At 39.9% G+C, this 26,765-nt stretch overlaps 1 protein-coding gene across 1 annotated transcript in view; it reads right to left on the reverse strand.

The window, feature by feature from the left end:
- Positions 1 to 1,847: 1,847 nt before the first annotated feature.
- LOC308369963 (E3 ubiquitin-protein ligase rnf213-alpha-like) overlaps positions 1,848 to 26,765 on the reverse strand; it is a gene marked incomplete at both ends in the record, with an annotated part of 53,494 nt that continues 28,576 nt past the window's right edge. The window contains 25 exons of the mRNA XM_080844524.1: positions 1,848 to 1,998; positions 2,088 to 2,254; positions 2,509 to 2,598; positions 6,273 to 6,470; positions 6,573 to 6,644; positions 6,729 to 6,927; positions 9,074 to 9,288; positions 9,385 to 9,476; positions 9,777 to 9,942; positions 10,232 to 10,385; positions 11,281 to 11,375; positions 11,949 to 12,077; positions 14,234 to 14,245; positions 14,417 to 14,512; positions 17,127 to 17,232; positions 17,445 to 17,535; positions 17,925 to 18,076; positions 18,180 to 18,347; positions 18,611 to 18,708; positions 19,067 to 19,201; positions 19,529 to 19,714; positions 19,965 to 20,099; positions 22,284 to 22,455; positions 22,809 to 22,938; positions 23,024 to 23,165. Of these exons, the coding sequence (XP_080700650.1) occupies positions 1,848 to 1,998; positions 2,088 to 2,254; positions 2,509 to 2,598; positions 6,273 to 6,470; positions 6,573 to 6,644; positions 6,729 to 6,927; positions 9,074 to 9,288; positions 9,385 to 9,476; positions 9,777 to 9,942; positions 10,232 to 10,385; positions 11,281 to 11,375; positions 11,949 to 12,077; positions 14,234 to 14,245; positions 14,417 to 14,512; positions 17,127 to 17,232; positions 17,445 to 17,535; positions 17,925 to 18,076; positions 18,180 to 18,347; positions 18,611 to 18,708; positions 19,067 to 19,201; positions 19,529 to 19,714; positions 19,965 to 20,099; positions 22,284 to 22,455; positions 22,809 to 22,938; positions 23,024 to 23,165 (3,351 nt within the window). The remainder of the gene's footprint in view (positions 1,999 to 2,087; positions 2,255 to 2,508; positions 2,599 to 6,272; positions 6,471 to 6,572; positions 6,645 to 6,728; positions 6,928 to 9,073; positions 9,289 to 9,384; positions 9,477 to 9,776; positions 9,943 to 10,231; positions 10,386 to 11,280; positions 11,376 to 11,948; positions 12,078 to 14,233; positions 14,246 to 14,416; positions 14,513 to 17,126; positions 17,233 to 17,444; positions 17,536 to 17,924; positions 18,077 to 18,179; positions 18,348 to 18,610; positions 18,709 to 19,066; positions 19,202 to 19,528; positions 19,715 to 19,964; positions 20,100 to 22,283; positions 22,456 to 22,808; positions 22,939 to 23,023; positions 23,166 to 26,765) is intronic.

Consider the following 26,765-nt stretch of genomic DNA (forward strand, 5'->3'; position numbering starts at 1 on the left):
AACTATTTACATATCCAGATAAACCATTCACTAGCCTGACGATGTCATACTCATAATTCTAGTCAGAATATGAGTCTGATACTGACCCATTGGGCTGTGATTATGGGGCGTGTTTCAACGAACCAGGAAAAAAAATGCCTCAATAATCAATAATGGTCTAGAGCGGTTCAGTTAAGACCTACAATCCTCTGCAACATTCGTGTTGCACATACACAACTAACCGAGTCAATGTAGACATAAAAAAGTCGTGTAGATAGCTTAAATCACATAAAATATGTCCCACTAAGCTCCCGAGATGCCGTCATCTTGGAACGATGTCATCTATCTATCTAATCAACTCAAGCGTTGGTTGGTCATCTATCCATCATCGTATAAAGCCCGCCCTGACAATTTGATTGGTACGACAGAATCCAGACTTCTGATACTCTCTCCCCAACTGCACAAAGCCAGACCGAATCTCCCTGACCAAAAATGTTGTGGGCAGGGTTCGGGCTGGTATCCAGGCTAACCAGTCACAGCATAACTATTCAATTATCATCCTTATTGAGTTATTATGTACATGCTAACTTCTTGGAAGTTATTGGAAAAAAAAGTCACTAGTGTGGTATTTATGTGTGGAGTGAGATGACACTGTAGAATGCACACTCAATAGTGTGGTATTCATGTTTGGAGTGAGATGGCACTGTAGTATGCACACTCAATAGTGAGGTATTTATATGTGGAGTGAGATGGCACTGTAGTATGCACACTCAATAGTGTGCTATTTATTTGTTCTGTAGTATGCACACTCAATAGTGTGCTATTTATTTGTTCTGTAGTATGCACACTCAATAGTGTGCTATTTATTTGTTCTGTAGTATGCACACTCAATAGTGTGCTATTTATTTGTTCTGTAGTATGCACACTCAATAGTGTGCTATTCATGTTTGGAGTGAGATGGCACTTTAGTACGCTCTCTCGATAGAGTAGTATTTATTTGTTCTGTAGTATGTACACTCAATAGTGTGGTATTCATGTGTCACATTAAAGGGTTTTACTGATTATTGCTTTTTTTCGGTATTTTACTGTGGCCTTACATTCATGCCCCGTCAATAACTGAATGGTTTTTGAAATGACTTGATTATTCCAGTGGTACATGACCAACTAGGCTAGATGCTTTATGGTTGTGTAGGTTAATGCTTGTGGAGAATGGATGAAGGATACAAATACTTGAATCAGTTTATTAGTCATGGCAGTATAGCAGATCAATACTGATTCACCCAATCAAATCAAAGCCACTATCCTAATTCATGAAAATTATTCTATCCACGCAAAGGTTATTCTCTTTGGTGTCAGATACCTGGGCTTCAAGTGATTATATTCCATTTAAAAGTGAGGAAACGAACAAAAGGTTTAATCCAGAATAGAAAACAAACTTCACAGAACGCTGAGCACAATATGTAAGACCATAGTATCTACTTCAATGCATCAATCTATTGCATCCAGGTTTGCTTAACCTTGAACACACATCTGGTCTTTACATCAAATGTATATAATTATCATGTAAAATCACACATACTGCATGGTGTAAAGTAGCATTGAGATTGGAAAGAAAACAATTTGAAAACCCACGCAATTGTTCACTAACAAACACTCAAATAAAAATGTCTTTCTAACAGGGTTGTCTTTCAAATCTACATATTTTTTAATAATCAAAGTCAGAAAAACAAACAAGTTAAACTCTCAGAAGAGTCTATCTTTTATAGCATTCAGTATTTAAGGATAGCTGTAATATATGTTCATGATTTAAAAGGTTAAATTAAACGAAAAGTGAAGTAGTTATATAATGAGGCTTGTCTGTGCAGGTATCATCCTGCCAAGCTCCTCTTCATCTGAACAGCCATTTTCCAAAGAGCAATGCCATTCTTCATCTCCAGCGGCGGCAGAGACTCCACAATCTCCAATACTCTCTCGTCAATCTCACCAAATTCCACAAAGGCATCACACGTCTCTTGGACACTGAAATTGAAAAAGGAAAGTGCATTGTAGCGAAACTACAGAGAATAATGCACGTGTGCTGATGAATACACAGATCAAATAACACAGACCTCCAGTCGTGCGAGACGTCCCTCAGATGAATGTTCATGATGACGTAGTGCAGCTCTGTAACTAAGAGGTCCAGTTTGGTGAGGTTGGCCAGTTTGGGGGAGATTTCCTTCTTCTGTTCCTCGGAAAATGACTCGTGAAAACTTCTCTCGATCATGAAGAACGCATTCTGGAAAAAGACAAAAACACTCAACATCACTGAGTTCAAAATGGGTTGTTTATCGATCAATTGATTCATTTGGCATTTTACAGTTTCATCTTTTTGCATGTCAGCACGGACATTTACTTATGTTTTACGTGGAAAGCCTGTAAGTGTTTATTCAAGCATCCTGCACAATATCAGAATAACCACTTGCCCTGGCAAGACCAGATTCTTAGACCAGTATTGAAAAGGACAGCTGAGGGGTCTCTGTCTGGCAGTACCTGGTTCATCTCAATGAGCAGGGAGGACTGCCTCAGAGAAAGCACCTCCCAGAGAGACTGGATGTGCTTCACCCTGCTGGTTCTCAGCACCTGTAAACCCCATGCAAAAACTCTCTAGTCAGATACAAACCTTAAGAAACATGTCACACATTAAAATTAGGAAAGGAGTGATACGTATATACAATAGAGTGAAAAATTCCATGCAGCACACATTCTGTTGAGTTCCCAGTCAGGTCTAAGGCCCTCAGGATCGTGAGCACTCAAACCAGCTAGCTGGTAAAACTATATATACAGTATGTAGTCATTATAGGAAGATAATACTACAACTCCTCAAGGGCGTAACTAAATGTAGCGCCCCCTAGTACAGCTGACTACGCCACCCCTTGAGCTAACTGATATGATAAGTGTCAGAGCAAGGGGAACTCTGCCCCAATAAGTGTACAGACACAGGTACGTTTAGGAAAGTACAAAAGTATGTTCTTTATTTTATATATTGAAGGAGGTTGTACAGGCTGGTCAATAACTTCATAAAAGGTCAAGCTAAATAGGGAATGGAAGCTACGGTCTCGATACCACACGTGAATAAAGTGCACACAACCCTTAGGGCAACACACTGCAAACTTCAAGTCTTGGTGAACCACTCAGCTAAGTTAAGGATTACACAGCAATGCAACACTACTCATTCAGTGAAGAAGACTACGGAGACCGGCTTCCCTACAGTGTGTAAAGGCTTGACAACTACAGGGCCTGACTATGGGGAAAACACTGGACAACATAAAAGAAGGAAACCCCTCTAACCTGGGACTCACAACACGTTTACCACGACATACAACAGTCCCCAGGCTAGAGGGAAAATCAAAGTCAAGTCACTCGGAGTAGCACTCACACACATACCAATAAACACTCTCAAAAGAACAGCAGCTAGCACACTGTGAAGCTGCGTTGGTCCAAAAACAAAACAAACAAACAACAGTAAAATGTCAACCTTCCATAAGACATTTGCACATACTTCGTGATGCTTTTAATAAATAAACACATGATAGATTGCACATATCCCGTTATGATATAATAAATAAACAAACATTTGATATATTGCACATATCCCTTTGGTTAAAACATACGGCGCCGCAAGTACCCAATAGTGTTAATGTGTAAACAAAACCATCAGCCTGATTCCACATACCTGTGCACTACTAGTGCCGTGTGACACTGCTGATCAAAAACGTCCCTTTGGACCACGAGTCACGGCCACGTCGGCTCCCAAACTAACTAAACAGAAACCCAATTAATAGGTTGGCACAGATAGAAAGAGAGGCTACAGGAGAAGCGTATACAGACGTACCTTCAAATGAGCCACAGCACCCACAACGCTACCTCGCACAAACATAGAACTAGCAGCATGGACGAATTACCTGGCTAAGGACCCCAGGTGTCTGTATAAATGCCCGTCTCAATCACTGCCCCTTCCCAGCCTCTAATGATGACGTACCCAAAGTATGAGAGCAAGAAAGGGAAGAGAAACGTCAAAACACAGATTGCCTTCAAGCAACTACTTCCACAGGCTACATATAGAGGGTGCAGCAGGTGTGGTTGCATCTGGGCCCGTCAGGTGTCAGGGCCCGCAGCCGGGCTCAGTGACATACGCGTCGCTCGACAAGCCCTTTCCTCTCGATTGCATCGACAGGCATCGCCCAATCCTCATTGTGACGTCAATCTTTCGCGGCTTTGCTTATATTCAGATTTGCACTGATATGTGAACAGAGGGTGTCTAATGCTATGTATTCACTTGAAAAGGCAAACTTATCTCAGTCATGGTGGTTATTATTTTGGGGGGAAAAGTAGCAATTCATAACAAAATCATATGCTTATCCTACAAACACTATAGAAACTATCAAAAAACTATTCAATGAAATGAATAAGTTCTTATTTTCTTTGGTATTTTTGTGAATAGCAATGATGATTGCGGGGGAATTTGTATGTTGTTGTCCAATGTCAAGTCTCTATTTGATCATGTGACAATACAATACACTACAGTTAAACCAATTATAAGGTCTGAAAACCAGTCCTAGTTTGTTGAGCACAGCACAACTTTACTCGTAACAATGCCTTTTAAGCACAAGAGTGGAAGTAGAAAAGGGCAAGAGAAAAAAGAACAGGAGGAGAGAGCGACAAAGCTGCCTAAATTATCTAATTTTGGCTTTTTAACTAGCCAGTCAATTAGTGTCCAGCCCACAGGGTCAGCAGTGCAGCAGTTCAGATGGGTTTAGCATCGCTGCTTCACTGCTCCTGCCCTCAGTGGTGTGTCAGCAACCATGCAACAGGTAACCCTGATAGATATACATTTCAAGACAAGTTATAGCCTACATACATTATGGTAGGGCAGGATTACTAGGCTACAAGGTAAATAGTGGTCGCCATTATTATTACATTCTAACAATGTTTAGGGTAAGAAATGTTCCTGCTGAGAGTCAAACAAGACTCATCGCGTCTGAAATATGTAAGGTTGATTAATTAAACACTATTTATATCGATAACAAACACCTTTAATTAGCGTTTCTTTTCTCTCTTTTTTTTTGCGTTCACTAGGGGGGCCCATCATAATATCTTGCACCTGGGCCTGTCGTTACTACGTTACGCCACTGCTTCTACTAGTGATGGCGAAATGAAGCTTCATGAACCCTCGAAGCTTTCCAGCCAGACGTGTTGAAAAAAGGTTCACTACTCGAAGCGTCGTTCGCTCTCTAGTGACACCTGCAGGTCAATAAAAATACGGTGTAAGAAAGATTTTCTCGGGACAGTGAATTTGTTAAATTTGTTGTGGTGCGCAAGGCCTGCTAAAATAACATGCACACAAACGTATGGTGGAAGAAAACGTTTCTCCATTAATTCAAATTTCATAGTAGGCGAATACAAGTACAATAAAGGCTTTATTTTTGTATGCTTTGTTCTAATAATAGTTCGATCTGTATATTAAGGATTACATGGTGGCACAACGGTCAGCGACGTCGGCTAGTACGAGGGACTGTTTAGTTTCGAGTCCTGACCAAAGCGAATTTTAAACGGTGTTTTACATTAAAAAAAAAGCCTGTAAATTATCTTTACTCTCTATGCCGTTGGAACAGAGTGAAAGTGCTTTTGGAATACTGGTCAGTACTTTTGTAAAACCAATTAGTGCTTCTGGACAACTGGTCAGTGCAGGGCACTGAAAAGGGGGAGAAAGTGCTTTGTGAAACTGGATCAAGTTCTTTCTCTTTCTAACTGGCTCTATAACTCTATCTCAAATATTCTATACTACCAACAACACCAAACAATCTAAATCTCCAACTATCGCTTATTCTCCAACCACTGACAATAACTACCACGAATACAAGATGAGTTTTGGGCCGTCGTATAGTCGAAGCGTCCCGCGAAAAGTGAACGAACGAACCACTTGGTGAGGCACTTGATTCAAATGAGGCTTCAGACGTCGTCGGTGACGTCATCTCGGCAAAACGATACAAGCCTCGATACGCGCTCCGGTGAGGTAGTGCTTCATTTTCGCGACACAAGCTCCGAAGCCTCGGGTTCATTTGTAACATCACTAGCTTCTACTAATACTATTACTACTAATACTACATAAATAAATAAATAAATAAATAAATGAGAAAAAAATAACTCTTGGAAGGTTTTGAGTTTAGCATGTAAGTCTATGGCTGCTTTCTCCAACAGTGAGCGTATCTGTTGTTTATTGAAACCTGAGGCACTCAATAGGTGGAGAAGTTTACCGGTAGGCTCAGGGTATGTGTTCTATCCTCGAGCCTGAGATCCTTATTCAGGTAGTGCACAAGGTACTCCTCTGCACGAGGGAATTTCAGCTGCATAAACCCAATGGCAATTCTCAGTGTAGAGAGGGCAGCCGAGATCTCATTCAGGAACCTGAAGTCATTCAAGATGCAGTTCCGGTCATTGTTGTTCAAAGGCTCCTGAGAACAAGGGTAAGATCGGGCAAATACGAAAAGTTAAATTGATGACATTTAAAAACTTTTTCCAAAGGGAATGTGTTCGAGGGGAACAGTTGTCCATACCAGCTGTTCCTTCACTGTGCTGAAGAAAGCCCGAAGGGTTGTTGTGGTGTTGTCCTCAAACAAGGGAATTGTCTGAAAAATAAGACAGGATAGTTCTTGGTCCAAAAAACAGAACCAATAGTGGTAACGTGCTGTGAACTGCTCAGGAAGACTCACTGTGACGTTGATGACAGGTTTCTCTGTGAAGAACCGGTCGACTATCTGCCTCTCCAGGCTCTTAAAGTTGTAGTTGGTGCTTTCTGTCCCATCCTCACACAGCACATGGTCAATGTTGGACATCGCAATAGTCAAGAAGTCTTGCTCAGGGGTGCAGTCAATGACATGGGAAGGTTTGATTTCACTGGTACTGACCCGTCTAGTATAAAATCAAACAGCAAAGGACATTCAGCACATAACTCAAAAGTGTTCAAAACAGGAGTAAGCTTTTCTGTTGATGAAGTACCAGTCTGATCAGCACACCAATCTGAACCGACTCAGATAATATTCTAGTGTACACAGGTAAAGAAGAGAATAAGCCTTTAAACTATTACCTGTTCTCTCCGGGGTTGGCGCAGTTTATACAGTCATTCTGCATTCTGACAAGGTAATCTGTCAGGGTGTACATGACTGAACCTTTCCTAGGCAAGAGGTCCAGTATTCTAAAGTCTTCCTCTCTCTTGTCCTTCAACTGTATAGGAATCTTGACGTCTGGAAAAAATGCAATACTATACCATGGTTGTGCTGGATTGAGTCCTATGTTAAGGTATTGAATACTATGGTTTATGGCCTCTAGATAGTGAGCAAAAGTTGCTGAGAGGCAAGAAGAGCCTTAGTTCACACATACAGCAGATTCCCATCAGTCATATTTACTAATGCGTAAACAACAACAATAATGAGCCCTTTAAAAGCAATGGTGAATGATCCTATTGGCTCTTTTGGTTGAGCTATATAGTTCACTCCTCAATTCATTCACAGCTCTTACTTAACCAGCCATTTTTGTCCACCAGCCATTTTTTTTCTCAAACACCTGACTTTTTAGATGAGACATGGCGATAGCTTACATTGGATTGCAGTCAAATGGGCCCAGATGGTTTTCAGAGTTTCAACATTTGCGTTGAAAACATGGACTTCATCATCTGCAAGATATTGATGAAAACCAACATGTAATTCTACCCTAAACCACATCAAAACCATTTCTATGCAAAAAAAATGGCAGGTTAAACATGTTCAATGATTAAATGTTGTTAGTCAATACAAGGTTAACTATCACAGGAAGTCGAAAATTACATTTTAGCATTTAGTGCATAAAAGCATTGTTTGCAACAACTGTTCAAACTATATTTAAGGAACTAAGGTTATTAGATTTTGCCCTATTAACTCTTGCTGTAGAGTGTTGTAGTGGAACTGTGTCACAGTCAGCATCAGCTCTGCTTGCTAGAAGTAAAAGTCAAAACATGACGCTGAAGTTGACATTTCACAGCAAGTCTGTCCGACTTCAGTAATGCTGCTTGAATTATAGTAGCACCAACCACATAAAGTTGTATTTATATAAAATATTAATATAAAATACAACTACACTCATAATCATGACAGTGTCATGCAAGAATCGCCATTCTCATATATTATATATTCAATGACTTTGTGATGTAGAAGGCCTGACATTGAAAGCCTGGTCAGATGCTCAGTAGGCTATTCATTTCCTGTTAGTCTCACAGTCATACGGTATATCTGTTTTATGTTCTGTATTAAACAGAAATTAAGAACGCAACATAAATATAACAGAAAGATGAGACACGGTATTGCATCCTTAGATTAAAACATTTAAGTATGCAGAACTGGTAGTGGAAGCGAGGGATCGGAATGAGGCAAGAACACACAAGACAAGTGGAGATAGGAGTTAAATCATTTGTAGCTAAATCAACCATGTTTCTGGTGAATTTTGGTTTACGAGGACTTTTCAGTCAAGGGACCTTTAAAGGAGCTGTCTAAGGCTGCTAAAAAAGCGAGCCAGTGGTTGTGGCTGAGGCTCTCACAGACTATTTGGGGTCCTGAATTAACCTGATGCATGTGAAATCCTTCAGAGGTGCATCTGAAGGTGTATCTGTTGTTGTCTCTGGCAGTGACGTGTCCTAATCAATATAATGGCATGTCTCTCACCTCTAATATTCTCTTTAATGAAGGTCCCAATTTTCACATCCTCGTAGCACTGCAGATCCACATTTCGAAAGTGATGCATCATTTTGTGCTGCAGGTTCAGCACTTGAGGAAGATGTTTGATGTGCCGTATGTGGACAGACTGTTAAAAGACATGGCATCGCTGACATCATGACAAACCATTGGGATTCAACACTGGAGATTTGTGTAATCAAAAGATAATCTAGTCTTTCCTTTCAATTAAATTACTTTTAGCACTTAAAAGGTGGTATAACTGCAAATACTATGTTTTTGTATTTTTACAACAAACTAATTAAATGTTCCTGTAACTAAAACATACATTTTTCAGGAGCTCTGTGAGCACAGACAGGTTTCTCCTCTCAACTCTCTGCTCAATCAGGCAGCTGAGCAGCTGAATGGTCATCCTCTGCTTGAACTTCCACATCAGGGGGAGGTTAAACACGCCTGTTGTTGGCAGGTCCTTCAGATCAGGCACTTGGCTGTAGACTAGCTGGGCTAGTGTCTTCATGCCTCCATTTCTGAGAATGGTACTGTGCACACTGGAGAAACAGGCCTCAAAGTCCTTCAAAAAGACAGAAGAACAGTTTCATAGACAAGTGCCTCAGCAATGGGGATGTATAAGGGCCTGCTCTTATCATAGGACATTGTTCCTTCTTACCATAAACAGTGTCTGAATCTTTTGATGAATGGATGTTTCCCAGTCCAATCTCTTCTCTTCGGTTTCTGTGGTGGGGATTCTGGTGTCTGTATCTGCAACATTGATAGACATGCTGAAGCAGCCCTTCTCATTCACAGTAACAACATGAACAGCACGTTTTCAATTGTTATCATGTATAGTTTGCTGTAATTCGGCACATGAACCGGGTTTTCCTTGTACTGTCAATGTTGTCACCTTTTAACCCCTAGCCTGTTTGCATCCCTGATTAAACATTTTGATGAAGTTTGAATTCATATGTTTCTTCTGAATTATAAGTCAGCATTGGTCACAAATCACAAGGGTCAATGCACCCATGAATACAAACATCAAAACAAACTGAAATGTGATTGTACCTGATTTGATCTCCATGATGTGTTTCAGGAATAGGTGGAAAGCAATCTCAGCATCTTGAGTTCTTTTTCCTAAAGCACTGGCAAGCAAGTCAATGTCTTTCTGGAGGTGGTTACACAGGTACGTCATTACATTGGTGGATGGAAACTGGATGATGCTTTGAATTTCCTAAAGAGAGATAGAAGGAGAGAGAGAGGGAGAGAGAGTGAGGGGGAGGCTCTACTGACACAAATGAAACTGCAGTGTAAAGTCTCAATCCCAATCTTTTTGACGGTACGCTGTCTAAAGGTCAAGTAGAATGTCAAGTATATTTCATAACACTACACTGACTTTGATGCCGCCAGTGGGCTAGGGTGTAGTTCACAAGTATTGGATGTTGCGTGTATTGGATGTCCAAATGATCTTTTTTGTACTGTAATAGTAACTGAAACTCTCCATCCCTAATAACTAAAAATACCTCTAAATGGTCCATTGTGCCCCAGATCAAAGATGAGTGAATGAGAGCTCGGACCAGAAGAAGGGGAGCCCCAAAAAGATTGCGCTCTCCCTCCTGACCTCTCCGACTCCCAGGGTCACTGAGGTTATGGCCTTTCCCACTTCCCTCTGCATTCCTAGGGGGTCACAAACAATTATATTGGTAAAGTATTCTCACTTATTTTTAAAAGGTTTTGTAAGTTTGTAACAAGGTTATTATCATGAACAGAACTGAACTACTTAAATACAAAATTGAAATGAAAATGTTTACACACCAAAACATAGTAAAACTGATCATGAATGTATTTTACTGTAGTGACAGGAACACTGGCTATAAAAACTAGAGCTGTCAAACGCTTAAATATTTAATCGCGATTAATCGCATTTATGTCGCAGTTAACTCAAAATTAATCCCGATTATTTTTTTTTCCATAATTTTTATTTTATTTTAATGCTCTTATCAACATGGAAAAGTGGATTGACTTATTTTTTGCAAATGTTTTATTTTATTGAAAAATAACATTTTCAAACAGGGCGGTACATTATACAATTATAAAGGGCACATTTCAGGTAAACAAGGACTCAGCCTGTAGTGCAGTTAAACCATGGCTTAATATTTCCTTTTTTTCAAGTTCGCTGTGAACATAGCAGTCAGGCCTCTTATTTCAGAAACAATGAACTGTAACAGTTAGGTTACCAATAAAAGGTAAGCCTACTACTTCTTTGCCTTCAGCCAGCTGCCTGTTGACATTTTCAGACAACAGAGTGAAGCTAGCTTCTTTTGCACAACACAACTTTTAAAAGTAAAATTTCCATTTAAAGCTATTTATCATCCAGTATCACGTCGCTCAAAATTCACTCAAACCGTAACGTTAGCCTACTACACAGTTTGAGAACATTAATCTAAAATAAATCAAATAAATTAATAAAAAAACCTTAATCTCGTGATAAAAAAATTGACAGGGTTAAAATAGGTTTACGTTTACGCCGTTTATAACACGTTTAACTGACATCACTAATAAAAACACTCACTCGATGTTTTGAAAACCCTCCACTGCTGTGTACTTCACACCACCAACATCTCGGCCACAGTGTAAGCATTTTCCTGTTACCACGGGTAGCCCACACTATAAACAATGATGACCAGAGATTAACATTATGGTATAAAACATGCATGGAAAAAAGGGAGTAGGAACTGATGTGATTTTGTTGGAAACTTACATCCCCAATTAAGACAGCCTCACCACACTGGCACTCTGTTGGGGAACATCTCTGTTAATATTCTTAATGGAAGAAGGTGTTTTTTTACTTCACCTAAGGTGTAAAAAAAAGTCTACTGTAAAGACAGATGTATACCGTACTCACGCCAAACCTTTTCCCCTGATGTCGCAACCCAATTCTTCATCTCATATGCTGAAGTTGGCATTGTCGGAAGAAAGAAGTCCTAAACAAAGAATACCCAGAGTGGTGAGAGAGCACTCAAACTAATCAATATGTTTCTCGATCGTGTTTTTCAATTCATGTATTATTAAGTATGAACATACAAGGTAGACCAAATCATTATTTATGTATTGCTGATGAATTAACAGTTGATTATGCAAATGGTTCACACATTCATTAAATAATATTGTCTTTGTGTTTTTCATTCATTTGTGCCATGATTTCAGAACAGACAATAGGTTAGAGGCAAGAGAAGCAACCTTGGCTTTTCCAGGACTGAAGCACAGGGTCCTCAGGAGCTCGACCTCAGGAGCTGCAGACTGGTGGACCACTAGAGCTGTGTGGAACACAATCTGAGACAGACTGGGGCTCAGCTCTGCTAGACGACCCTTAGTCATTTTCTCACAGATTCCAACAAGTTCTCTCCATCTAACATTTGTGTTGGGCTTCACCTTCATTTTATCAATCTAGAAAACCCACCCACACACACACACACACACACACACACACACACACACACACAATGTATATATATAGTATATGCACACCATATCATAAAACAAATGTGAAAATATATTTGGAATTAAAGACTTTTAAAATGTTGTTTAAAATGTTGTTCGGTCATACTGCTCAAAGGCCAGGGATTTTTATAATCTCTAGATCCATGGACTTTACACAACACATTACTGAACCCAATCACAACCGTGGCGGGGAGGCGGGGCCGTCATGTGTTAATGATCCAGTAACTACTCTCAAAACAAAATGAAGGACAGCACTTGACTGGCTAAAACCTTTTTTGTTTCAAGGGTGCTACAAACAAAAAGCTCCATGGAGAAATGAGGAAATAATTTAACTTAAGAGATCTTGCAGAAGGTCTGAGCGTAGATGGAGAAAGACCAAGCTACAGGTCCACCTTGATCATTTTAGGGATCATCTTTCAGTCTTTAATAAAGCAATAAGAAATGCTAGGAAGGATAATTTCTGTAATTTGATATCCATAAATTCTAACAATTCCAGGGTGCTCTTTTTCAACAATCGACAGCCTTATACTGTAAATCCTGCACCCAAATAAATGATAGTCTCTTTTCAACCAGAAACCATCTCCAACCTTCCCTTTCTAAAAAAAATCCTGGAAAAGAATTGTCTTTAAACAGTTAAATAATAACTGCTAACTGTGCCTTTGACACTTTCCAATCTGGTTTCCGTTCCAATCATAGCACAGAAACGGCATTAGTCAATATTGTAAATGACCTCAGGATTAATGCTGACTCCAACAAAACATCTCTCTTGGCCCTTCTGGATCTGAGCGCAGCCTTTGATACTGTCGATCATGATATCCTTATTGATAGACTTGAAAATTGGGTTGGCCTTGCTGGTCCATATAAAACTGGCCTGGAATTCTTATCGCCCTCAGAGACCACAGCACAAAAAACATTTGTATGACTTGTGGGGTCCCTCAAGGATCCATTTTAGGGCCTTTACTCTTCAGTCTATAAATGCTACCCCTTGGTAGTGTCATTAGGAGGCACAACATCGACTATCATAGCTATACAGATGACACCCAGCTCTATATTTCTGTAACACCCAACAACTACAGCTCTTTTGAATGTTTAGTGAATTGCATTTCTGATATAAATGCATGGATGTCACATGACTTCCTCCAGCTCAACTAAGATGAAAGAGAGGTATTATTCATTGGTGAAAATAACTAAAGAGAGAAACTTTCTGTACATTTAAAAATACTAGCACTTAACACCAAGCACCAAGCCAGAAAGCTAGGTGTCATATTTGACTCAGATCTCAATTTTGAAACCCATATCAAAAATATAATTAAAACATCTTTTTATCACTTTAAGACACATTGCTAAGATGCAACCGTTTCTCTCTCAGGGTGACTACTGTAACTCGCTCTTGTCTGGTCTACCAAAAAAAGCCATTAATCAACTACAAACAAAACAGAATGCAGCAGCGCAAGTCCTCACTAAAACAAGACGGAGAACACACATCACACCATTATTAAAATCACAGCACTGGTTACCTGTTAGTTTCAGAATAGATTTCAAGATTATCTTACTAGTCTATAAATCACTCCATAATCATGCACCTATATAGCAGACATGCTCTCAAGATACACCCCCAGTAGATCCCTGAGGTCCTCTGGCACTGAACTTCCAAAAGCCAGGACAAAGAGAAGCAGCTTAGTTTCTATGCTCCTAGCCTTTGGAATACTCTGCCAGAATTCCTTAGAATGGCTGACACAGTGGAAAACTTTAAACATGCACTTAAGACATACCTCTTTGATCTTGCTTATCACTTACTGTAACATTTATCTGTTTACTTATGTGTCTCTTTACAAGTGTTTTTACCCCCCCCCCCCTTTTTCATCTGCTGTGAGGCACATTGTGCTGCCTCCTGGTATGAACTGGCTGTACAAATAAAGCTTGATTTTTATTTGATTTGATATAACTTTATTATTAGATTGGCCTCGTTGATGACTTGAAGACTGACAGCACCCATTGACTTTTGACTGGTATCCAGATGTTACCATGAACACTAGCTACAAAGCGCAGAAAAAGGGTTCATTCACAGTTCACAATCAAGAATAGTGGGCCTACAAGTCATAAAAATTCTTACTTACTGCAGCTGACATCACATTGCAATAATAGAGAGTATTTTGCTCTAGTACACTGGAAGAAAGCTGGCATCATATGAATCAGATCAAACTTACAAGTGAGCCAAGTGGGAACATTCTGTTTTGTGTGGCCTGTTTGACAGCTGCTAGTGCCATGCACACAGGGAAGTCCTTTGAGCTCCTGTCAACATCCTGCATGGAACACAACAGACACGTCCCAGATATAATAAGACCATTGGATTCATCTTAAATGTTCATTCAGGTGTGGTTATGGTGATTTAAGAGCTTGTAGGAGCATTTCAGAAATAATAAAAAAAAAAACGTATGCCATATTTTGGGTAATACTAAAAATGTCCTTGGCGTAAACATGTGATGGTAGATGCCATATCCAGTGTCAACTGATGACATTGCTTAGAATTTTGGGACCTTTTAGGAGCATTTCAGACATAAAACATAAGCTTGTTTTCACAAAATCCCATATTTTGGGTTATAATTGTAATGGCATAGTGACATAACCTTTGCATAAACAAGGTTTTATCAATTCACATTGACATTGCTTAGAATTTTGGGAGCATTAACAGCTTATGTTACATGATTATAAACAGTCATAGCTCATATCTCAAAAGCTTTTATGGCAATTACTGGTAATGGTTATTAAGTCATGAAATGGTTCAAAACATGAAAAAAGAAAGGAACAGTAGAAAACCTGCAAAATAGCCAAATACAGCACCTGTGTAATTTGCTGAGATGGATCTCCCATTGAGTCAAGCATGATGCGTTCATACGTGTCCCCATACACAAGAAACGGATCCATCTGCTCAACTGATGATTCCTGATGACAAGAGCAAGTTTTTACATTGCAACACTATCCACTGGCAAAATGAAAATGGATGGACTATTTTGTTGACTTTGACCGACACATCTTATCTGTTGAGATCGGGTGAGATTGGGCATGCTTAGTGTGGCATGTCTGTAAGAAATTAAAGGCTGACCGGGTCACCATCATAAATCACATGACTACAAAACTACAAATAACTACAAATAGAAATTAATAATATATTAAGATGTTAATTGTTGTATGTTAAGTCCCATCATGTTTCATGTAATTTTTGGCAGTGACTATACCACACTGAGCATGCTCGATCTCCCAGGTGAGGTGCTATAAGATGTTTTTTTTTTTATCAAGTGAACAAAAGATCGCTGGAAGATCTCTTGTCTAAAAATGTAAACCTTAGTAAAAGTCAAAAGATGAGAAAACTCAAAAATCTATTTGTCACCACTTCTAACCACTTCTAACCATGGCTCCCTAAAGCATATCAGGACATGTCCCCCAGTTGAAACTACGCAAAACTCTCAATCAATACAAACCTATACAGTACATTTATTTAAACTACATCCCCCTGATTGGACCAGATGCTTTAAACTTGTGTTTGTGGTTCTGTAACCCTCCCAGACCCAAAATAGTACTCTCACTCACTCAACATCCACTGATACTATTACACTGCCTCTTATTTATCCTCCGAGGCGTAACGCTGCATTGCTGAGGTACAACGTGAAGTGGGGAGTGATAATCAAGCGCATAAATGTGACCGTAATGACATATCAAATGTTAAAACATGTGTTCGGTAACTTAAGGAGATGATGCATTTCAAGGAGTATATCCTTATGAGCTAAAATTGTATAAACATTTAGCCGTAGTAACTAGCATATGATGTGATTCGCCTTGTTAAGAGTCGGCTACGGTGTAAAGCACTGAAGGAGTAGGCTATTTTAGCTGCAGTTACGTTAACCTAAACACCACAGAGACTCCCTGTTTTAAATGTGAAAAGCTCTGTTGGAGCAAAGTTACCTTTGCATAGGTGTTTGACTACAGTCTTCTAACATAGCAAATAATTGCTACTATTGCAGCCAGTCAACTGACCAGCCTTGCAGGTATAAAATATTTTTTTATTTTACTAATTTTTAGTCTCGTCATCAAAAACAAGACCCAATACAGAGCCATCCTGAGCAATGACATGATAAACGCCTTGATGACAAGAAAGGTAGGTGAGCATGGCTGCAAAGAGGACAAGCCTTCACAGATGCTCTGCTCAAAAAGGCAAACTTGGCAAGCTTTGAGGCAAAGCAGTCAAGAGCAAGTATCAATGCAAGTAGATAGTGTCCATTCCCACACCCCACCATGACACAAAATAAATGGTTTGAGAATTTTCTCTCCTGATTTTTCTCATAAACATAAACACATTTACGAGTGCAAATGTTACCTGGTCTGTGAAGCTTCCCTGTGAAGGTATTGCCCATTTAAACTTGTCACCTAATTGGTGAACGATGTTGAATCCATATGTGTTGCACAAGTTTCTCAGCAGGTAGATCAGTATCCATGGATTGTTGGAGGCTGATATGAGCGTTTGCAAACTTTGAAGCAGCTGGTCCTTCCCCTCACTAGCAGTCACTTGCTCATCTGTGTGTGATGATGGTAATGATTATTATTGATAGTTGTAACAGCAGAACTCAGTCTTTCTGAACACAAAATGAACAAGACCTACCTTCTGTTAATACACTGTGTATCATATCAGAGGCGACTGAGAGAGCAAATCTTAATTTTGCAATCGTATGAAGGTCCTCAGCAGTGATGACATCCGGCTCAGATGTGGTGGATATGCAGGTCCTGAGACACTCCTGTGCCTTCTGGAGAAGACACCCTTGGTTTGATGAATGGATGTGATCCTAAATGAGAACACACGAGTTAGAATTTCCAGTTTGGTGGAGCAGACACTGCATGTGTATCCGGTAAGCATGAGTGACTGACCTCTATGCTGCGCACCATCATGGAGTAAAGCTCCTCAGTGTTGTCCTTGCTGGAGCTTAAAGCCGCTTCCATGAACCTCTGCAGCTGAGGAGCTGACTCCTCCATTCTGACAAATCAATCATTTGGAGAAGTCTTTCAATCTTTTAGAGTTGACAATTATGACAAAAGAATATCCTGTGCAACATTTTCTGACCAAAAGGCAGATTTGCATCTACTGTATCTAACTTTTTCTACGGTTTCAATGAAATTGACAATACCAGCACAAATTACCGGATTAAATTAAAATTCTGATAAATTATAAGTGACAGAAGGTTTTACCCGCATCGAAATAAAATCTTCAGCACAAGAGAGTTAGTAGTGGGGTCAGGCTTCAGATATTCCTCCAGTGTGGACTTTTCTGATATTTTAGCTGTGGACAACATTTACACTCTTATTCAGCAACAGGGAAATCACACAAAGCAGACACATCCTTATACAACTACTACTGACAATAATTATAGTATTGATGGGCAAATAGAGAAAGATAACACAGTCAAAAACTGTGACGTCCATTATCAAACAATTCAGTTTCATTTCACCCCAACTGGACATATTCCTCAGAATATTTCAAGAAAAATGCCTCTTAGTGCATATGTGTGTTTAAATAACAAACAAAATGCATACTAATACATGGCCCCATACAAATTGTATTTCACCTCTCAAGTATGAAATGTGACTACACAAACACAGTATGTCAGAGTCCTAAGTGATGGGGAAATAATTGCTTTAGTGCATTCCACGTTTACTGCATATAGATACCTTCTGCAGATGGGCTGCCCCTCACATAGTTCATCAGCTTTTCCACTATTTTGTCGGTCAGCTGTGCTTTGGTTGGAACAAAGTTCCACATGAACTCAACAAAAGAGGAGTTGCACTTTCTCCTAAATCGGTTCACTTTCAAAAACGTTTCCCTAAAAACACACACACACACACACACAGACAAAACATGACTTAAACTATCCTGTTACCATTTCACTAACATAATCTTTTTTTTGGTCAATATTGTTTCCTTACTTGTCCACAACTCCACACTCTTCGTAGTCAGTGCTTATCTCTTCATTGCATTTCCTGCAGTGTTTATCACTGTGTGCCCTCAGACATGATAGATGGAACATGTGTCCACATTCTACTTTAGCGGTGTCATCCTCTGTGAATTCTTTATCACAATATTTGCACGTAACCCTGCAAAAACATAAGGCAAACACAGTCATGCTTTAATTCTTTTCTGTTTTTGTGCCATGGCTACTCTCTTGCTTCAACTGTATCTGGTGAAGGAAATGAAACATATAATCTAACCACAGTGAAACAATAATAACAAGAATAAATGAATCAAACCTTAAGTCAATCCAATTCAGCTGCAGTAGAGCAGGTGGATTTGAAAGAAACTTTGGCTTAAAAACCCATGTAGTAATTATTTACTCAGTAACTGAAAACATTTTACTCACTTGAACATATTGCAAGCATTCTTTCCACATTGTGTCAGTGTTCCTGTGACCTTCTCAATCACGTACTCCATATTGTTTCCATGCTCAGTGTTGAGGTTCTAAGCAGACAAAAGTGGGGGACATTTCACTTTATTGATCACAACAACAGCACACACAAATGCAAAAATAAGAAGACAACTCATACCTTCCACATCCAAATTAAATTTAAAACAAGAAGTCTTAAAAGTTTTTTGTCCATGTTTGTCTCTTCCTGAAGAAGGTGATCCATGAGAAGATACATAATCCGGGTGCTTTGCCAAAAAAGCCTACACATGAAGAGACATACAATTATCAGGGGAGCCACAGCGTTACAGTACATCAGATGTATTTCATGTCTCAAATTCTGGCATAATTTATACTTTGACCCTACTTGATTTCTCTGATGAGTATCTCCCCGTTGTCTCTTAGCCTGGTCACCAGGACATTTTCAGAAAGTATCACTTCCACTGTCATCTTCAACGACTTGACTTTTGTTAGCCACTTCTGGCAGCCAGCAATGTCCTTCATTATTGCTTTCTTTGGCCGGAGGCTTTCAATAGTCTGTCTTAATGCCTAAAAGGAATAAGGATACACTTCATTGAGCAAAGAATGAAAAAGTGTTCTGCCTGACATTTCTCAGAGACCCCGAGAACTGTTTTCTGGAGGGAGCTAACTTTTGAGCACAGGGACATTCTTTATATCATTGTATTCATCTACATATCAAAGGTTTCCGCAAACGTGTATTGATAAATTCATAGACATCTCTTTTTTTGGAATCTTTGTGAATTATTCTCTGCTACTCCAACACTGTGACATCCATTATCATATGTTATCCTTAATCTCTTGACAGAAATTGTATTATAATAACTGTAGGAAATTTAACATAATCTCATAAATTACCTCTGTTGCCTCTCCAACAGCCACCAAGTTATTGTTCTGGAGGTACAAATTGTAAAGATGCTGATGATTGTCTTGCATGTACTGATAGGCAACAAACAGCCAGGGAAGAGAGACATTCTCTGGATCTTCTCCAGTTAAATCATGGTAAAGGCGTGGGGTCAGGTTGAGGAGTGTGTGAGAGAAGGACTGCAGGAAACACACAAACACACACAGACACACACACACACACACACACACACACACACACATACACACACAGACAAACACACAAACACACACATACACACACACACACACACACACACACAAACACACACACGCACACACACACAAACACACAAACACCCTCACATACAGTCATTAGACCTCATGAAATAACGCCATAATAAGAATCTGAAAGCACAACAAAACCTAATGGGAGGAAAATTACCCTTACCTTGTTCAGGTCATGTGGGTATGATGTCATAGTCATGTTCACCAGGTCCTCAGAGAACCGGGCAAACAGCTGGTCGTTCCCCCTGATGTCTTTCACCCAGTCCAGGGGGATGAGCTCTTCAAATGTAGACAAGTACTCCAGGTGTGGGTAAAGAGATGGACCTAAATTACAAGATAAATGTAGTAAGTAGATCTATACTGCAGATACACTGAATGGCATACTCTTCATGGTTTGCATATGCGCAGTGTCATACTGCAAAACTGTCCAGCAAAATCAATGTGCAGTGCTACCTAAAATAAATAGTTCCATCTCTGGGGAATGTTTGATGTCAAAACATCCTGGTTTGTCATTTGGAACGCTGCAGTTCCTTTAACCAGACCACAACACTGATGCAGATTAGATCATGTAATCACAATAATTACCCTTAAGATTGATAACATTTGACCAAAGGCAATGCAGTCTCTCTTTTAACACCCAGCCGAATGGGAAATGGCAGGTCCTTGACTCGTCATTCAGTCTTGTGCTTGACACAACACACACTTTAGCTTGAGATCTGTAAAATAAGGGATAAGAATCACTAAATGGATCATAGAAAGAGAAAGATTAAATATCAAGGAAGATTCTAAAGACCCTCTCCAGTGAAAATCAAGGTTTCAACCTGATTAACATGTCGATATAATATTTGTTATACGATACACAACATATCATGAGCGAAATAAGCAGGCAACACGATTTTTCACCATGGAACTGCAGTGTACCAACAACATTTTCAAAAACACGGAATTGTGAGGAACAGAGATGAGTTTGTAGGGGTTTAATCAATGCCAGGAGATGAACATTAATAACTAGAATGCGTTTCGTGAACGAACTGCGAGAGTGTGCTTGCTCTGTTGCGGCCATGACAGAGAGAACAAGTGCCTTGGAATTGGGGCAGGTGTTAGCCGTGGGCGCCTACCACACACACTCTACCTGCTGGATGAGCATGCACAAATGAGTATGCATGAGTGAGTATGCATGAGTATGCATGAGTGAGTAGAGCCCTGGTATGGAAGGTGTCTCTTAATATTCCTATTTATACAGTTGAATGGAGAGGGACAGAGACAAGAGGAGCCTTGGAACCTTGGCGCAGGTGTCAGTGAGAGGTGTCAGTGAAGCACAGGTGCAAGCCAGTTTAATGACCCCATTATGATGTCATAATGCCACAGAGTTCTGCCATGCAAGTCTATGGGGAAAAAAGGTGATGGAAAAAGACGAATAAAAGGAGTGGCAAGGAGTACCGCCACGAAAAGGTATAGCAGGGTGCACCGGTTCGGGCCCGACGTTTCGGTGTTTGAACGGCGTCTCTACCTCGAACGGGCGAGGCCTGATTCGTCGCAAGAAAAACGGGGAGAAAAAATAGCGAAGAACAATAGTGTGCTTCCCTTCGGGCAAGCACACTAATGAGAGAAACAAAACAACCTTAATCATCATCTCAGTTGATACCCATAGAATGCCAGCTGTTTAATGTTAAGTAGACGTCTAAAAGCCTTTCAAACAAAACAGATGGAAAGACAGAGAGGGAGGAAGACAACATATCAAGGAAGACATTAGCGAAATAAGCAGTCAACATCATGGCTAAGTGCAGGGTGCGATTTGTCCAAAAACCAGAGGAGGGGATGTTTTTTGTTTTTTTTTTATCATGAAAAAAAACCAAGCAATACATAGGCCTAGTTCTCTTCATATACATGCATCATATATGTCTATCATGATATGATAATCGCTGCTAGACGCTCAGTTCTTGTGTTCCCTCTCATTCACGTTGAAATACTGAAAATTAAACTTTGAAACTGAAACGCAACTGTTTTGGACAGAACTCGCTAATTCAGTGAACAAATATTTTCATATTCATTGTACAGTAGCCTATACACGGAAATTAGCAAAGCCAGCGAATTCTGAGAATGCCGACAGTTCGGGTAAGGTGAACGTTACTGCCAGCGATTGTAAGTAGGCCTAAACGCTGTCACAACTTGTCTGGTTTTTCATTGTTTTTTTAATAATTGAGGGTTATCCCCCCCATGTATGAAATTCATCCAGCTGAGGTGGGGATGTAAAAACCAGAGGGGGGGTAAATCCCCCCCATCCCCCCCGGCAAATCGCACCCTGGCTAAGTGTTTGCACCTTGGAACAAGCCATTTAAAGGCCATGAAATATTTAATTTCATTAAAAACTTCTACATGTGTAATTGTGAGGAACAGAGATGAGTTTGTAGGGGTTAATCAATGTCAGGAGAGGAGAGGAACTTTATTTATGTTGAGAGCTGAACTCCACTGACTGAGTGACTGGGATGTTCAGCAGGTTCCACTGATCTCCTTGAAAGATCCTGAGCCACAGCTGTGCCATCTCAGGGGACTGATCACTGATGAGGTCAAGGTTGTTGTCACCGTCAATGACGGCCAGGATCTGGGCCAAGGCAGATGCCACAGTGTCTTCCAGGTGAACCCAGAGCATGTGTCTAAGAAAATATCATAAAGTAATTGTGAAATAAACTTGCAGCCTTGTCTTATAGAATACAACAGTATGTGCTCTAGGAGAACATACGATTTCTAGACGCTGGGAACAGGAAAGTTTATTCCAAATAGTCACCATGCTTCTTGCCTCATCATTTTACAGATCAATGTAGATGTAATGAGTTTTGGTGTGATTTGGTGTGAAAAAGAAGCACTTCTGTGCCTCAAATTTCTTGAAATATTATAGAATACTCCTCTTGATCTTAGGTGTTCTTCCAAACGTATTGTCTATCAAATGCCCCTGAAGTCATGCAAACGACTAGAGCACTTCAGAAAGGTCAAGTCATTGTAGGTTTACCTGAAGGAACCTCCCTCAGCAACAAAGTGCCCCGACAAAGCTTGGGCAATGACCCAATTTTCCTTTTTCTCTTGCACTGAGAGGAGGCTGATGATTCTTCCCGTTAATATGCTGATGAAGACTTTTGACACTACAGAGACATAAGCTTAATAAATGATATAAGCAACAATTTAAAAAAAAAAAATGAAATAATGTACCATAAATAACCTGCTTACCTTTATACTTTTCATTAAGTAAGCTGTGGAGAATTTGGATGCGCCTTGTTGCCCTGTGTGTATTATCTGCTTTGTCTTGCAGCTGCAAAATGCCCTTCTGCAGAGACTTCTTGATCAGAAACACTGTGTCTACCAGGGGGACCTACAATGCAACAGTAAGTAGTGTAAATAAACGTTGACAATTTAATGAGTAAACTTGTAATTTAGCTCAAGATAAACTTCACAGTATCAGCACTTGCACCGTCCTATGATATTCATACAATGACTATCCTATCCTAGTTATACTATACTATAATCCTATCTAGAATAATATGATCAGGCCTGGGGTGGGTAATCGGGAAAATCGGGAGAGTTCCCGGTGGGCCACTTCACTTCTGGGCCGGTCGAGAAATAAATATTATAATTTTTTTTTAAGATTTATTTTTGGGCTTTTCGGCCTTTATCTATAGCTGAAGTGAAGAGTGGGACAGGAAATGAGAGGGAGCATTGCATCACCTTAACAAAGTCGAGTACAGCAGACTTTATTAATATTTCCGGAGCATTTAAAATCAATACACCCGTATTAACAATACATTAAGAGTAGTAAACTCTCAGTTCTATGATCGTTTGGATATTACTGTCACAACTTAAAAATAAAAGGCGATTTTCAGGGATTAGTCTACAAAGTTTTATTAAGTCCACCGAAAGTAGCCTATGTGAGCTTTAACAAGCTTGTCCACTAAACATCGCATTGTCCCACCTGCAAAGCAGTTTCATTAAACCTCCCCGATCCTCATGATATCCAGCTTTTCTTGAAAGTTCCGTCTTGAAAATGGCGTTGAAATTGTATCAAAAACTGGAATTATCAAGTTGGTGTAAACTAGTTCCTTTGAGTTGTTTAATGTAATTATATTTAGTCTTACCAATTGAAACAACTAGCCTAATAAGCATTGAGACAAATGTACGTTTGCGCTATGTGTACGTTTCCGCATTAGCCAACTAAACTGAGCACTGAGGCACTGCATCAGTCTGCCTCAGTATCCAATCAAAGGACGTTTACGTGTCACGTTCAACGCAAGGCCTGCTAGCTGGCCCAATGTCGCCAACTATAAATCTGATTGGTTATCACAACTGTCTGTTTCAGTTAATTCAACTTAAATGAAGTGAAACAGCCAGTTGTGATAACCAATCAGATGTACAGGCGCCTTCACTGAAGGCCTCAGGGAAGATTTCTTGGAGCCTGGCAACACTACAGGCGCCCTCACTGTTAATTCTGAAGGCCTCGGGGAAGATTTCTTGGAGCCTGGCAACACATGATAGCTGAAATATGATTGGATGAAAGCTCTAACGTAAATAAACAACGTTGGAAGCTACGAAATGGAGAGAATGGACTATGGGGAATAATTTAATACATATTTATGAAAAGAAAATATTAAAGTTAAATTTATTTTCTGATGATGTTTAGGCCAGCAGAGAAGGCCTTGCTGGCCCTGACTGACCACCACTGCTGCATGGGTTGTACCATGTGAGAAAGTTCTCCCCGTCCTAATTGAGTTGGTTGGGTCCATAGCCCGTCTTTTCCAAAAAGTTTTCTCAGATAGGCTACCGATAGCGGGGCCGGCCCTACCACAAGGATAAGCGTCAGGGAGGATGGATTGGAGGAAGAGGCCAGGTGGGGCTGAAAAAGCCAAGTTGAAGTTAAGAAAGGCATTGGAGGAGGATGCTGCCAGATGTGTAAATGTACCTATTTATTTCTAAGAGGACAGACACTGGTAAAGAGAGACATATGCCTAATGATTAGCAATGTAACTATTCGGCTAACTTCGGATTTCGCTTGTCTTGACCATAAAAACTTTTCTGAAATAACATGGGCTCCCTAACTAAGCAAATGTCTGTTTACGTTTGATGATAGAGCTACTGTTAGCACATTACAAACTGAGCTGTCTAGCCGAGCATACCAGTGGGAGAGACTGAAAAAGTCCTCTCTTGAAGGTAATACTGTCAGGGCATTTAGTGAGGTGGCAGAGGAAGGACAGGAGGATAGTGGAGGACTACCGTATATGGAAGAACCAGAGATGGAGCTTGAATGCAGGACCTGTTCCTCCTGCAAAAACTGTGCCATTTTTGTCCATTTAATACTCTCACAGTACAACCTCCTCACAGATCCTTATCATGTTATTGGGTGAACATATAAGTTTCTGTTGACTTTGTCCATCACACAGGTTGCATGTGAGAAAAGCTTCTCAACTTTAAAATTCGTGAAGAATAGGCTACGAAGCTCACTGAGGAAGGACAACTTGGAGGCTTTTGATGTTAATGTGCACAGAGAAGGAATTCCTCATGTCTAAAAGCAACGACACAGTTATGGATAAAGTGCCTGAAACCAGTGCACTGCTTAGGTGGTTACTGATGCTGTAGATGATGTTTGTGCTATTCGCAATGTAACTGTATACTGTACTGTGAGTTGAACGATAAACATTAGTTCAACATGCCTCTTTGTTGAAGAGTGGGATACGTTTCAAATGCTTTATTTATTTATTTCTGCTTTTGTTGATTTATCAACCTATCTTTGTGGAATAGTGGAATATTTTTTGTTAACTTCTCAGCTTAAGTGGATTATTATTTAACCTTTACATTATTTGACCATCCGCTTTTTTCAATCCTTATGGTCTTTTACAAACCTCTGCCAGGCAAAGTACAACGTTGTCCCGGAAGAAAAACTTGCTTCCTTTAGCTCTGACAATGTTCCCCAACTCTGAGAAAATGTTTTTTCCAGCAGGGCAATGCTCCATGCCACACAGCCAGGCCAGTAAAGGTGTGGATGGAGTACCACCAGATCAGGACCCTGTCATGGCCAGCCCAATTTCGAGACCTGAATCCCATAAAAAAAACCTCTGAAATGTGATCAAGAGGAAGATGGATGGTCAAAAGCCATGAAAAGAAGCCGAGCTGCTTGAATTCTTGCGCCAGGAGTAGCATAAAGTCACCCAACGGCAATGTGAAAGACTGGTGGAGAGCATGCCAAGACACATGAACGTTGTGATTTTAAATCAAGGTTATTCCACCAAAATATTGATTTCTGAACTCTTCCTAAGTGTAAGCATTAGTATTGTGTAGTTTAAAAATGAATATGAGCTTGTTTTCTTTGCATTATTCGAGATCTGAAGACACTGCATCTTTTTTGCTATTTTGACCAATTGTCATTTTTCTGCAAATAAATGATCTAAATGACAATATTTTTATTTGAAATTTGGTAGGAATGTTGCCAGTAGGTTATAGAATAAAACAAAAATGTACATTTTACTTTAACACATACCAATAAATAGTAAAACCAGAGAAACTGATAATTTTGAAGTGGTCTCTTAATTTTTTCCGCGGCTGTATGTTAAGGTTCACTAGTGACACAAACTTAGTAATATCAAGTAAAGTGCTCCTGCCTGACTCAAGCTACACTTATGTTAGTGAAGCATGGAATACGACGTCGTGGCTAGATCACATTGTTTCCACTGTTGATGCTCATGCTTCATTGGAAAATATTGAGATTTGTTATGGGTTAGCCACCTCTGACCATATCCCCATTGCCATGGTATTAAATGTGGACAACGTTCCCAAGCTGGTCAAGCATGAGGACAACAGCAATGTAAAGATCGATTGGGAGAAACTATCCAATGATGATGTCCGCAAATATTACTTCAGGTCTGATGAACTTTTGAGTAAGGTATATCTTCCCATGAATGCTATTTGTTCCACTAATGTGAACTGT

This window comes from Sprattus sprattus (assembly GCF_963457725.1).
Source record: "Sprattus sprattus genome assembly, chromosome: 9".
NCBI lineage: Eukaryota > Metazoa > Chordata > Actinopteri > Clupeiformes > Clupeidae > Sprattus > Sprattus sprattus.